This window comes from Heterocephalus glaber, unplaced genomic scaffold (assembly GCF_053883595.1).
Source record: "Heterocephalus glaber isolate CG9 unplaced genomic scaffold, H.glaber_assembly_v1.0 deba00001689, whole genome shotgun sequence".
NCBI lineage: Eukaryota > Metazoa > Chordata > Mammalia > Rodentia > Bathyergidae > Heterocephalus > Heterocephalus glaber.
This window is the reverse complement of record NW_028258414.1, coordinates 348,152-363,204: the sequence shown is the minus strand read 5'-3', so window position 1 is coordinate 363,204 and position 15,053 is coordinate 348,152. Positions and strand designations below refer to the sequence as shown.

The 15,053-nt window shown below is 34.1% G+C and overlaps 1 protein-coding gene across 23 annotated transcripts in view; it reads left to right on the top strand.

Moving 5' to 3' along the window:
• Positions 1 to 15,053, top strand: part of Znf280d (zinc finger protein 280D) — a 101,160-nt gene that overhangs the window by 50,095 nt on the left and 36,012 nt on the right. For all 23 annotated transcript variants that reach the window (XM_087199182.1, XM_087199175.1, XM_087199178.1 and 20 more), the window contains 6 exons: positions 1,691 to 1,848; positions 2,484 to 2,584; positions 3,537 to 3,683; positions 11,122 to 11,256; positions 13,249 to 13,556; positions 13,697 to 13,837. In XM_087199182.1, coding sequence (XP_087055308.1) covers positions 1,691 to 1,848; positions 2,484 to 2,584; positions 3,537 to 3,683; positions 11,122 to 11,256; positions 13,249 to 13,556; positions 13,697 to 13,837 — 990 coding nt within the window. The remainder of the gene's footprint in view (positions 1 to 1,690; positions 1,849 to 2,483; positions 2,585 to 3,536; positions 3,684 to 11,121; positions 11,257 to 13,248; positions 13,557 to 13,696; positions 13,838 to 15,053) is intronic.

The window sequence follows — 15,053 nt, the reverse complement described above, 5'->3', positions numbered from 1 at the left end:
AACGTGAAAAATTCCTTTTTCCAGGAATTGTTTGAGGACAGTAGTTACATATATCTGTTACCAGACTATGTAGAAATTTTAAGCATACATTTGATATCTGTGAATTTATCATTTAAAAATATTGTTTGATAAATATAAACTTAATGGTAAGCACTTCACTACCAAAATTAAGTGTATTATTCAATATTTTGCCTTAATTTTTCTCAGTAAAAACTGGGAAGACAAATTGTGTCTTTTAATAGAATGGAAACAAAGAGCTTAAGATTTCTACTCTAAGCTGTCAACAAGCTAGTATGGTTTTTGTTTTTTTCCCCTCTAATTGAATGTCACTAAAAACAGGTTTAATTTGTTCTGTGAACATGAGTGAAAGAAGTGTTTTTTTGCTTCTCCTATTCCTGTTCTCATTTATTGGTTTGAGAAATATGAGCTCCACATAGCGGGCTCATATAGTGATATGAGAGAATTTAGCTAACTCATTGCAGTTATGGAGACATTAAGTGTTTAAAGTTACAATCTGAAAGCTCATTGGCTCATGATATTCTCTCTCTATATAATAGTTATTTAATTTGGATTAGGATTTTCTATTGGTGTTTATAGAGCTAGTACTAAAAATCAGAGAAGAAAAGATACTTCAAGGCATACCAGAACCTGCTGTAAAGTGTAGATCTGTAGAGCTAGGAGAAAGAGATACATATTATAACCTTAATGATGATTGTTACCCAGATTGATGATATCATCACCTAGTTTCAAAATTGTTTTATTTAGGGCCTTAAAATTAGTAATCATTAATAATGGACCCAGTCCAAAAGTTGTTGTTTTGATTGAATAACTTTACTTTCAAATTCAGCAGAAAGCTTTAGTAAGCTCTTTTAAATAAGTATTCCCATTTATATTGCACTCTCTGCTGTTGAAGGTCATAGTTCCTGCTCACGAGAAGCCTTTTAAGGGAAGCTGAAATAGAATGTAAAACTGAAAAATGGACATCGCCTACAAAGGGCATAGTCTGCAAGTTGAAATGAACAGTCTGTGCTCACAGTAAACCAGTATCATTAAAAAAAAAACAAAAGGTTCTTGTAATTGTAGGCATTAAAATTGCTATTACATACATTTAAAAATGACACAAGAAAACATTTGAGTAATTTGTCTTTTAAGCAGCTAGAATCTATGGTATATGTTCAAGTCCTCGAAAGATTTCTCTTAGGACTCTTTAGATACTTTTGGTTAGGGTTTCTTTGCTTTCAGTGTTTATTTTAAAATATAAATAGTACTTCAGGTATTGAAGACCGCTGTTTCATCTAAACATTTTTGGATACTTTTTTTTTTTTTTTTTGGTGCTGGGGATCGAACTTGGGTCCTTGTGCTTGCACAGCAGGCGGCGAAACCACTGAGCTAAATCCCCGGCCCCATCTAAACATTTTTAATAGCTAACATAATAAAGAGCTCAAATTTGTGAAATACCAAATTGCATTGATAAATTATTTTAAAACAAAAATGAAAAGCTGTTTACTTAGCAACTTAAAAAGAAGGTGGTTATTTCAAATGCACACTTTTTCTAGAAGACTTTTAAGACTTTTTAGATTTTATTTTGAGTAAGTTTATATTTTTAATATTCAGGTTCAGACACTTATTAATGAGATTTTCTTATTGTTTTAAATCTGAATTTTTGCACCTGTTGAAATTTGTTTTATAGGTTCATGAACCACATGAAACACCATTTGGAACTCGAAAAGCAGAGCAGTGAGAGCTGGGAAAACCACACCACCTGCCAGCATTGCTACCGCCAGTTCCCCACACCCTTTCAGCTGCAGTGCCACATTGAAAGTACTCACACCCCCCATGAATTTTCTAGTATGTTACAATTTCATTTAAGTATTGAGTGTTGTTGATTTTGACAACAGAAGCTGTGATCAGACCTTCTAAATTCTGTTAGAAAAATAAGAAAAAGAATTAGACTTTGAAATTGGGATCAAAATTGAAGAAGTTAAATTTTAATTTTCTAATGTTTTAAATAAAATTATTTACTAAAATTAAAGTCCCGCTGGCAAATAATTCATTATGATAACTTCTTTGGCATAACCTGTACATTGTAAGTGGGGAATTAAATTAGAAGCCCAAGATCATAGTTTTCAAATATGAAGTCAGTGCCCTTCATTTAAACTTTAATAAAGTAACTACAATTGTAATTAAAAATTACAGATTTTGGAGCTGAACAGCTTGAGTTTAGAGTCTACGTCTACCTCTTGTTATCGCTACATGAGTTTATACAAGTTACTGCTTGAGTAAGAGGTTAAGTGAAAATGCCTTTGTCATAGTGCTTTTACACGAATTGAGTTAATATAAGTGAAGTGTTTAAAACTGCTTGGTACTCAGTTAACGAACTATGTAACTTTCCACCACTATTATATTGATATTGATTTGTAAAATAAATTTTTAAAGATTTATTTCTTAAAATGTTGTAATACTATTTTCCTTCCAACTTTTAGCCATTTGTAAAATCTGTGAATTATCATTTGAAACAGAACATGTTCTTTTACAACATATGAAGGACAATCATAAACCTGGTGAAATGCCATATATCTGCCAGGTAAAACATTTTATTGTGTTAAGTGTTTGATTTGTTTGTTGTTTTGATTATAAGATTTTAACCCTCTAGACTAAGGTTGGCAAACTGTTTTTCAGTAATGGTCCAGATGGTAAATACATCACATTTTGAGGGTTTACTATGTCTGTTGCAACCAGTGAGGTCTGCTACCACTGTAGCACAGAGGAAGGGATAGACAGTAAATTAAATGAGTGAGTGTGTCTGTTTCCCAGTAAAACTTTATTTGTGAACACTAAAATTTTAATTTCATAAAATTTTCATGTCATGAAATATATTATTTTACTTTTTAACCATTTAGATGGTGGCTAGAATTAAAGCCTGTCTTATAAGTTAAGTGATTGGTAATAGGAAGACCCATGATATAACTCATTTATTATAGGAGGTAATGACAGTAAGCTGGGTTGACCCAGAGGCTGCTGTTTGTTTACCTCTGGGCTAAACAAAGTAGAGCACTCCTGGAGAAAGACAAACATATGGATGTATCTTACTATCTAGGGAAGAATGTAGGAACATGATGGACATAAAAATTGCTGTTACAAAGAATCCTATCAAATGTTTTGAGATGAATATCTTTTCAGTATTTGAAGGAATAGGAAAGCAAGAGAAAGATGAGTTGCCACTGTTATGTCCTGGAGGCCATTTATAATCTAAAGGAGAAGCTGTTTTGTGCATCAGAAACACTTTATATGACAGGAGGTGCCAGAATGAAAATTCAAGTCAAAATAGGGGGTGATAGATAAAGTATCTGATTAAAAAGAAGGGATCTTGGTTATATTTCAGGAAGCATTCTTTATCTTTGAAAAATAACTTTTTTTCTCTTTTGGTGTTTATCTTAGTGGGAATTTAGGTTTTATAGGCATGGGCTAGATAAACAGTACATAGTGTTCTTCTAAACAAATGATCCATTATTGTTACTTTGTAATTTCATATCTAGGTTTGCAATTATAGATCATCATCATTTTCTGATGTAGAAGCTCATTTTAGGACATCTCATGAAAACACTAAGAACTTGCTGTGTCCATTTTGTCTCAAAGTTATTAAAATTGCAACACCCTATATGCATCATTATATGAAGCATCAGGTGAGATTTACTAATTCTTATTTGTTTGTGATATCTTAGCAAAAAGATTGATTATAACTCAGATCATTGATTAGAATTGTCCTGCAAGGGAAGCAGAGTTGTTCCAAGTTACACAATTAATTTACAGGTTATGCAGAATTACTTGTGAAACTTCCACTTTTCCTTATTTCCTTTCTGGTGATAATGTGACCCATAAGTAATGAAAGTTCTGAAAGAAAGCTAGAAATAGGAAGTCTAGGTTTGAGAGAAAAAACGGTGAGTGGAATATACAAAACATTGGATATTTTATAGTTTAAGAGTACATATGAGAATGATTTTGAAGGGACTTATCAAAAGGAAGGGAAAAGGGCTGGGGATTTAGCTCAGTGGTTGTGCCGCCTGCCTCACAAATGCAAGGTCCCGAGTTTGATCCCTGGTACCAAAAAAAAAAAAAGGAAGGGAAAAGATGAGTTTGAACTGAGAAGAAATGATTGAGGACTCTTAATCTTTTCCTCTTTCTCTTCAAATTTTATCTCTACTTTTTAGCCGTCTATTAATATTATGAGATTTGTTGTCATCATAGACCCAGTTTATAGCTGTATATATGAACAGTGCCAGAGAACTAAATTTACATTATAACTTGTTTCTTGGATAGCTTCTGCCAGTTCTGCTATGGGTATTAGTGCTTGCATTCTTTCTTATAATTCTTTTGTTAGCTTAATGGTTCTTTTCCTGAAGTAGTGAAACTATCCTTTGTATCAGCTAAAAATGTTGGTATAACGTTGAGTGCTTGAAAGATCAATAGTGCTTTTATCAAATTCAGAAGCCAGTGAATTTTCTGGATCTGATTGTCTAATCAGGTTTTGCCTATTCACCAAAAGCCTCAGTGCATTTTATCAATTACATTGGCACACCAGTTGGCACACTAATTTGTTCACCATTGTATTCACTTTGCTGTCAATTTTACTTGTTAGATAATCATGAAATCATTTTGTTATTTTTAATTGGGAAAGATCATAAAAATCGAATTTCCAAATGAATTAGGGATCCACCTATATGGTCACTGGGTCATCATCTATCCTTGAGAAGCTCTGGCGAGATCTATTCTAGGGTATCCCCAACAGGTTCCATCAGGTGTTAAAAGGGATTTGATAAATGCCTAGATATACAAAATTAAGTAGCTTTGTTTGTCTGTTTTTTAGAACAAGGCTTCTCAGAGCTTTTAATATCTAATGGATATTATATATCTACAGGATATAGTATGTATCATTTCCCAAACTTATTTGACTACGAAACTCTGTATTTGAACAATACCTATCAGCTTTTTTCTTTTTTTTCCCCATTTTTTAATCATAAACAGAGTTTGGGAAACATATTCTTGATATTCTACATTTCCTTTTTGGACTGATAATTTTAAAAGAGAGAGTTAGGTATAAAGCAGTAGCTATTTTATCATGAAGTTTTTAAGAAATTTTCCCCAGATTCTTTATTAAGCTCTAGAGTGAGGATACATGTGGGGCTAATGATGACTGTGATCAAGATAAAGTGGTCCATGTAGTAATTTTATAGTCAGATCTTCACACTCAGAGTTGTCTTGTGTGCTGAGTTTTCTTTTTTGTTTGTTTGGTGTCCCTGGGAAGTAGAGAGCCCCCAGTTAAAAGAGGTAATGTAAAGAGGTAATATTAATAACAAGGAACATCAAGCACCCTCAACATATTTACAGTTTATATTTATGAAAGGCTAGAAAACAACAGGTGAGTGAGATTATAAAGTAGTGATTGAGATGACATTATAAGTGCAATTTAAGCCAATAAGAATCATTGATCCTTATATCTCATTTTATTGTATGTGAAGACCTCAGTTGTAATTTTTTTCTTTAAAAGGTTAAACAGTTGCATCCTGGGTGATTTTAGAGCTAGCAACCTAGTTCATATAACTTTTAAGACATAATGAGCCTTCCTTTTGACTGGAACCACCATCTTCCAGTAATTTGCCAAAATGACAACCACAACAGGGAAGGAGAAGAACCTGGTATATGTTCTCTAGGCCTTTTAGCAAGCATGGGGTTTTTCCTTTGGCCACATATATGCAAATCTACAAAAAGGGTGATATTGTAGACATCAAGGGAACGAGTACTATTTAAAAAGGAATGCCCCAAAAGCCCTTTCCTGTGGGCTGGGAGCAGCGGGAGGGATGGTGACCAGGAAGCCCCTTCCTCTGGACCAGGAGCAGTGGGACAGCGGCTCAGAAGCTGCTATCATGAAATCAACCAATCACAAATGCTGGTGGGGCTGTGGGGAAAGAGGAACACTGCTCCACTGCTGGTGGGAGTGTAGACTGGTGCAACCACTGTGGAAATCAGTATGGAGATACCTCAAAGAACTAGGACTGGACTTCCCATTTGACCCCACTATTCCACTGCTGGGGATCTTGAGAATTAAAAGAATCATACCACAGTGATATATGTGCACCCATGTTCATAGCAGCACAGTTTGTAATAGCTAAAACTTGGAAACAGCCCAAATGGCCATCAACTGGAGACTGGGTAAAGAAAATGTGTTTTTTTTATAAAATAGAGTACTACTCAGCTATAAAAAATGAGAAATTAGAGACATTTATAGCTAAGTGGATGCACATTGAGGCAGTACTCTTAAGTGAAATAAATAGGACACACATGAATAAATTCCGAATAGTTTCTCTGGTGTGAGAAACTGAAAGTGTAAGTAAGGACTAAATGTATAATAGGTAATGTGAAATAGGAAGAAAAGGGGCAAAGGGGAAGAAAGTGGGAGGGCTAAAGAAAGGGATAGACGGGAATGGGATTAATATGAGAAAATGGAAAAATAGGAACAAAATCTTTGTAAATAGGGAGGACTGGAGGGGTTGAAGGGAGGGTTGGGCAAGGGTGAAAAACAAGAACCACGAGAGACTATGTAAAGGTGCAAATTTCCAATGATGAATGTCATTATATTGTATACCTAAAATGTACCAATAATTAGAATGAATAATTGAAAATGTAAAATAGGAAGAAAAAGGTCCAAAGGAGTAGGAGTAGTGGGAGGGGCAGGGGAAAGGAAAGAAGGGAAAGGAAAAATGATGAGAAATGGAAAAAATGGAAATAAAGTCTTTGTAAATAGGGAAGGGTGGAGGGCGTGAAGGGAGGGAGGGCTAGGAATGGGGAAAAAATAAGAACTAAGTGCATTATGTAAAGGTACAATTCCCAATGAGAAATGTAATTGTGTTGTATACCTACAATGTACCAATAAAAGAATTTAATTAAAAAAAATAAAAAGGAATACCCCACAAATGTCACCTTGGCAAAACTGGAAGAGTCTCCAGTGCTACCCATCATGCTCTTGGCATTGTTGTAAACAAGCAAATTAAGGGCAAGATTCTTGCCAAGAGAATTAATGTACATACTGAGCATCCGAAGCACTCTTAAGAGTTGAAATAGTGTCCTGAAACTCATCAAGGAAAATGTAAGAAAAAGAAGGAAGCTAAAGAGAAAGGTACCTGGGTTCATTGGAAGTGCCAGCCTGTCCCACCCAGTGAAACTTCCTGAGAACCAATGGGAAGGAGCCTGAGCTGCCAGAACCTGTTCCCTATGAATTCATGGGATAAGCTGGGGATGTAGCTCTGGCATTCAGCACCTAATCAGTGGCCAAGTATTCCAGGCCTTGCTTAAAAATAAAGCATCCTGAATTGTAAGGATGCTTTTCTTAATTGAACAGGCATGTGGTGCCTTTACCTTAGAGAAACAAATACTTAGAGCAGGTTCTTACTGTACCTAGTTAGTTCTGTCAGGTCTTTACTCTTCAGCGTTTCTTGCTGAAAGATGTGAGGTATTGTGCAGCTGTATACTCAAATGGCCAAATAGTTATGTAATATTTATATTGGCTCAAAGATTCTCTAAATCACTATAGGGAAAAGATGTATGGCATTTCAGTTAAATAAGTAAATAGTTTAAAGCAAAGAAAAATAATGAGAGAACTTCTTATGTATTAAATAAATTTATTAGATCCTTAATAAAATAATAAGCAGTTTACATATACTAATCACCCTATGACAGCAGGTTGTTTAGTCCTCACATGCATTTTCTTGTTTCATCTTCATAACTGTCATATGTATATTGTTACTTCTATTTTATAAATGAGGAAAAAGCTTTAGAGAAAGTAACTTGCTTAATGTCACATTGTCTAATCAAAGGCAGAGTCAAAATTTGACTTTAGAGCCCAAATTCTACTACTGTGTAACAGAATTGGATTTCACATTGGGATTAGATCCAGAGGTAGAAATTATATATAGTAAGGTTTAAAAATACTGTATGCTTATTTAAAAAATACATTATGAGCCAAGTGTGATGGTGCACACCTGTAGTCCAAGCCTCTGGGAGGCTGAGGAAGTAGAATCTCAAGTTCAAGTCCAGCCTTTGCAACTTAGTGGCTTAGTGAGACCCAGTCTTAACAAAAAAAAAGGACTGGGATATAGCTCAGTGTGAAGGTCTTGGGTTCATTTACCAGTAACACACATGCGCACACACTACAAGCAGTGTTTCTCTATACTTGAAATAGATTGCTGTTTCTTTGAACATCATGTTACAAAAAAACTAATATTTCATATTCATCCTAACACAATGAAATAATGCATACATACAACTTGAGTCCAACTGAGAGAATAGTAAATTGATATCTTTTAAGACTGTGAATAGATGTTCATTGAATAGAATGGCAGTCATTTTGAACTAAAGTATACCTGCTGTTTATATTTATTTTTCTCTGTCAGTCTCTTGTTTTCTGCCTCAGTGTTTATTTAACAGATATTTAGATTGCTTCACTACATGCTAGGGCTGTTTTAGGTATTATATAGCTATGAACAAGACAAAGTCTATACCTTTTAGAATTTGCATTATAGTGGAGAAAGATAATGTGTATGTATTTATGTTTGAATGTATATATTGGTTAGAATTATGTGGATGGAAAATGTGCAGGAATGGGGAGGTGGTATGAATGGAGAAATCGTTGCTGTTTTTCATACAAGGTGGACATAAATGGGCCTTTTTAAAGGAATATTAATGTTATATACAGTATAGGCAGTAAAGTGAGTATATATATATATTCAAAACATGTATGTATATATGTATGTGTATATATTTATGGAGTGCTCAAAGATAGGCAAGGAAGTCAGCATAGCTGGGAGGATGAATAGTAGATGATGAAGTTGTAGCAGTAGTAGGTGGGCCAGTTCATGTGGAGCCTTGTAAGCCAGAGACAGGACTTTGCAAACCCACCGGAAGGTTTTAAAGGAAAGATAGGGCATATTTAAGAATCACTGGCAGCTGTGGAGAGAATAGGGAAGAAAAGACACAAAAGGTAGAATTTAGAAGGCTTTTACCATAGTCGGGTGAATGGGTTAGACCAGTATGATAGCAGTGTTTGGAAGTAATGACAAGTGGAAAGATTGAGTATTTTTGCAGGTAGAACTGACAGGTTTTATTAATGTAATATGGATGTGGGATATGAGAGTGACTGAATTTTTGTCCTATGCAGCTGTAAGAATAAAGTTACCATATTCTAAGCTATGAGAAGGACTGGGAAAAGAACAGATTTGGGACTGTGGGAACAAGGATATAGAGAAGAAATCTGGAGTACAGTTTTGCCCCTGTTGATTTGAGAAATATTATTAGACATCAAGTAATAATGTCAGGTAGGCTGTTGGGTTCATGATATTAAAGGTAATCTAGGATGAGGTAACCTAGGGAGTGTTAATAGAGAAAAGCATTCTGGGAACTGAACTGTAGTGAACTTTATTTCTGCCCTGTTTTGGTATTTGTTTCTGGGCCAAGTTTTCTCTTTTTCTTCCTTTTCCTTGAGCATGTACAAGTGAGTTTGTTTGTCCCTCTGATATAATCCAATGTACTACATTTGAGATTCAGCTAGAATTGTTAACATATTATTCTTATGTATTATTGTGAGCATGTAACAAACCCTTTTTCTGATTTTTAAAAGAATTTTAGTTGGCGTAATTATACAGTATTTATGGGGTACAGTGTGACAATTTAAAACTTGTATACAACGTGTAATGATCAGATGAGAGTAATTAGCATTTCCTTCTCAAACATTTTTCATTTGTTTTTGTTGGGAACTTTTAGACCTCTTCTAGTTTACAAAATAGGTAAAAGTTGTTATAAACAATAGTTACCTTACCATCTACACCAGAACATATCCTTTCTATCTGTGTTTTGTTATCCATTTTCTGACCTCCCCCGTCCCTACTATCCTACTTTTCCTGCCCCCTAGTGACCACTGTTTTACTTTCAACTTCTTTCTAGTCCACATGTGACTGAGAACATGCAGTACAGTATTTACTTTCTGCCCCTAGCTTTATTTATGGAATGCTTGCTGTGTGCCAGCGACTGTGCTAGGTATATCCCTGTACATCCACTGAATTTGAATTTTACAAATGATTGGTTGTATTTAAATAGAAATAGTTATGTATCTAGCAGAGATACAAGTTTAGAGGACATTCTTTTGTAGTTATGCATTGTTTTAAATATATACATATATGTATAGACACATATAAATAGGTTTTTATAGTAATGAGAGTATGTAGGTAAAGATTTCAGTTCATTTTATGTAGTACAAGGACACTGACTAAGGAGTGTGGCAGTGTTACTATTTATGGCAAGGTGACATAGATTTTTCCTGGGTCCCCTTTTTCATCTGTGAAATACAACAGAACAAGGCTTTAGGAGGGACTCACCTCAGGAATTCTCAGCTGGTAGGTAGATTGGGATCAGCTGTTCTCTTTTATGCCTCCATATCCATATTGTACAGTGTAGTGGCCACTGGTCACATGATGCTGTTTAAATTGAAATTCATTAAAATTAAAAGTTTGGTTCCTCAATTACACTTGCCACATTTCAGTTGCTCAGTAACCATCTCTATGTGGCTCATGGCTACCATGTTTGGCAGCATAGCTCTAGATCATTTCGTCATTGTAGAAAGCTGTATTGGACAATGCTGCTTTATATAACCATTTTAATAACACAACCTTCTTTGAAATATTTGGTTGAGAATTATGTGGTTTATTTTACTAACTCATCAACCAAAACTGGAAATAGCAAAAAATTTAAAATATTTTACTTGTATGATAAAACACAGGATAGCTTGTTTTCACAATAGCATGTTTTTACTGAAGGATTATAAATAGAAGACCTTTCATGCCACAATTGATAGAACTTTCATTAGAACCTGTTAGTAGAACTTTCATATTTGATTGTATGGTAACAAACACTTCTGAGGCCCAAATATTAATATAAAGTTCAAAAAATGAAATGATATTTTGATATTATTTATGGTAAGAGAGTAAACTATCATTAAAATTAAGTTAGAGTAGTTTCAGGACATATGTATTTATGGTTATAGAAAAAGTTTTTCCTCCTTTATTTTGCTTCCACCAGAAAAAAGGAATACATCGTTGTACAAAATGCAGGCTGCAATTTTTGACATGCAAGGAAAAATTGGATCACAAGACCCAACATCATCGAACATTTGTAAAACCTAAACAACTAGAAGGATTGCCTCCTGGAACAAAAGTGAGTTAAAATATGTTGCATTTTAATATTTTATACATTAAAAATTAACTTCTTGATTTTATCTATTATGTACAGTGGTACCTCGGTTCATGAATGCTTTTGTTTGCAAACAGTTTGGTTTGCAAACAGAAGCATTTGGCAAAATTTTGTTTTTGTTTGCAAACTGGATAGGGTGATGAACACAACAGTGGCCATCTTTTCCAGAATCATGGAATGAATTAAGTTTGTGAACCGAGATACCACTATATAATATTTTTTTAAATGACGCCTGTTTTTTATTAAGATTAATTTTAAACTTTATTATTCTTACGTGTAGAAATGAAAAACTTCTAACCATTGTTTTGAGTTCAGTGGCAGGTGCTATGTCAGAATGGTATTTCTTCACAATAAGTGCAACTAGAGTAGCTTTTCCCTGGGTCAGTGGGTTGGTTTTGGTATTATATAGGCTATTTTTGAACCATTCCAGTTGGCAGCATGTCAGTTATAGCAGCTAAACTATAAGATGCTTAATATCAGGAATCATTTTATTTATCTTTGTATTCCCAATATCTGATACAATGCCTTGAATACCTTAGGTTCTCAGATGTTTGTTGAAGTTGTTGTTTCTGGGTCTACACTCAGAGAAGCAAGTTCTGCTGCTGGACAGCATTGTGTTTTAAGTGAGCAAGCACATGTCTGACAACATACTGATGATTGTAATTTACTTTTCCCTTTTTGCCTTATATACATCTGTTTTCTCTAACTTCTTTATATACAGTCAGCTCTTGAATATTTGCTCCAGTGGAGGGAAACAGAGGCATGGATAATCCAAAGTGAAATAATTCCCAAAACATTTATATTTGGCTTTGGGTACTTACCTTTGAATGTGGGTATGTCTGTTATTGAATTAACTAAAACAATATAAAGCCATGCTCTGAAGACCTAGAGCAAGAGAAGCTATCCAAGCATCCTTCCCTGCAGTCCATTCATTTCATGCTGGGACTAGACATGCAGAACACTAATGTAAGCAGTGCAGTCCTCTTCTCATTTCTTCCCTTATTAATAATAATAATATTAATGATAATGGTACTAAATGTTTATATCGTACCTTAGAATTAGCCTTCGGGTGTACTTTTTCATACATTATTTAATCCATATAACAAGTATTCCCCTATATTATAGATTTGAAAAAGCTTAAAGAAGATGAGTTGTTTATTTAAGGTCACATTCCTAGGAAGGGGTAGCATGGGATGTAACTTTGGGTCCTTTGATTCCTGGCATAGTGCTTTTGTATAACACCCAAACACATGTATTCTGTAGGAGCTTGTCATATGGTGTTCCTCAAATACATGAAAAGAATATAGCCAAATGATTAATGAAAACGTTAGTAGGCAATTGTGTTTTCTATCATCAACCAGCAGATATATAATTAAATATTTTCTTTCTGAGCTCTAAATGATAAAGTGTGCATTAATTCCCTTTAAGGAAATGCTAGATATGAAACTCCTTACAGAATAATGAATTGATGTAGCCCTTCCTAAAACATTTGTAAACATTTCTTGGTCAGTGAGCCCCAGAAACAAGAGGTTGCATTTAATGTAGGTCTTTGTTTTATAGTTGTCAAAGGTAACGCAGGCCTTTGTAGTTACTTTTCAGGGTTTATGATTTAAATTTTGAACTCTGTGTTTGTGAATTTTTTAAGTTCTATCAGAGCATTAAAATAGCTATGAAATGTGCTCTTTTGATAGTCATAGGATTTGCATTAACTCCTAATTATCTATTAATTACATGTTAACATTGATATCAATACAAGATATAATTTTACAAGTAAATAAATACCAAGTTTAATTTCATTTAATTGTTTTGAACATTTAGTGTAAATACAAGACTAAACCCAATTATAGTTAATCTGTGGTCTTTTCAAAATACTTGATGTCTACTTTCTTTTTGTACAGTGTATTTTAATATTTAGTGGTTAATTTTTTAAAGTAAATATTCTCTTCACTTTTGTAGGTTACCATTCGAGCTTCAGTTGCACCTCTTCAATCAGGATCTTCACCTACACCTTCTATTAGTGCAAGCACTTCTACCCTTCAGCTCTCACCTCCAAGGACAAAAAATATAACTGCAAAAAATCCCACAAAATTAAACACAAGTAAACCTAATACACCCAAATCCAATGCCAGTAAATCTAATGGAAGTAAGCCTAATGGAAATAAATCTAAATACAAATCAAAAACCTCTAATGTGCAAAAGAAACAAAGCACATTGGCTAATAGCAATAAAAAGAGTAAAGTTAATACAGCATTGAGGAACTTAAGGTAATGTTTTATCTGTGTAAAATACCAGTTTAAATTTAACTTAGAACATTACACTTCAGTTAATAGAACAGTAATACTGCTTTCTCTTTTGTTTTTATTTTAAAATGTATTTATATCATTTTCTTTATGTCTCCATTAAGGTATCATCGGGGTGTTCACAAGTGCATTGAGTGTTGTTCTGAAATAAAAGATTTTGCAAACCATTTTCCTACATACGTCCACTGTAGTTTTTGCAGATACAACACTAGCTGTAGCAAAGCCTATGTAAATCATATGATGAGGTAAGATGAGTTAAACCTGTAAATTGGCAATTATAGTTCAGGAAGTATTTGTTTTGAAAAGTCATCTAATTAGCTCTGTAAGGAGCTAAAAGGGGCTACCAATAAGGAAATTCTAAGAAACTGCCTTAAGTCAAGAAATTACTGGACTAGAGTTATAAGAAACTAATGAAAATAGGATAGGTTTGTTAGGAAAATAATGATTCGGTGGAACTCATTTTTCCCCATAGGTGTTAAAAAATGGTTATTTTCAGACTAAATTTTAAATGCTTTAAATATATTTGCCAGATAAATATACTCTCATGAAAGTTGTCCTTTCAAACCAATTACTTTAAGAGACTTCAGGATTTTCAATGATGTTAGGAACTTTACTGGGTCTGTTTCTTTTCTTTCTGTCTTTCTCTGTAATATGTCTGTCTGTCCGTTTGTCCATTTATCCAGCTAGCCAGCCATCTATACTCATATCCATTTAGTGAAAATGAGAGACCATTCTGGTCATGAGGCCACTACTGAAATTCTTTTTCATCATTCAACTGATTCTCATTCTCACACATTGATGAATCTCCCATGTATGCTTCCACACATACTTATCTCTTTCCCTCTCCATTTACCTTCTTTTTTTGTGGTACTGGGGATCGAACTCAGGACCTTGCCCTTTCGAGGCAGGCAGCAGCATCACTGAGCTAAATCCCTGGCCCAAATTGATATTCTCTTCTTTTTTGGTACCGGGTATTGAACTCAGGACTTTGCACTTGCAAGGCAGGCGGCGGAACCACTGAGCTACATCCCCGGCCTCCGTTTACCTTCTTTAAAGTGTCTGATTGCAAGCATTCCTTTCTTTGAATTGTGTGCCATTCATCTGTTCTTCCTTTTATTATAGTATTTGTGTATTATTTCCCTGAGAAGAAGTTGTTTGTATTTATCATATCACCTAGCACATAACAAACTGCAGATGACAGTCATTATTCTTGTAATTATAAGAGGCCCTAAGTATAATTTTTAAAAATTATTAAAGAAATTTTGAAGCAATTGGAACACTGTTGAAGTAAGGCTTTCAAAGAAAACCATCATTAAATTTGTAATTTAAGTCATTTTTTTAAAAAGCATTACTTAAGGGGTTACCTGTTTAAATTATTACATCTTATTATGGTTTCTAAGTAGTACTGTAATAGGAATCATCTGAAACATATGAAGGAATTATTATATAATGTTACTGTTA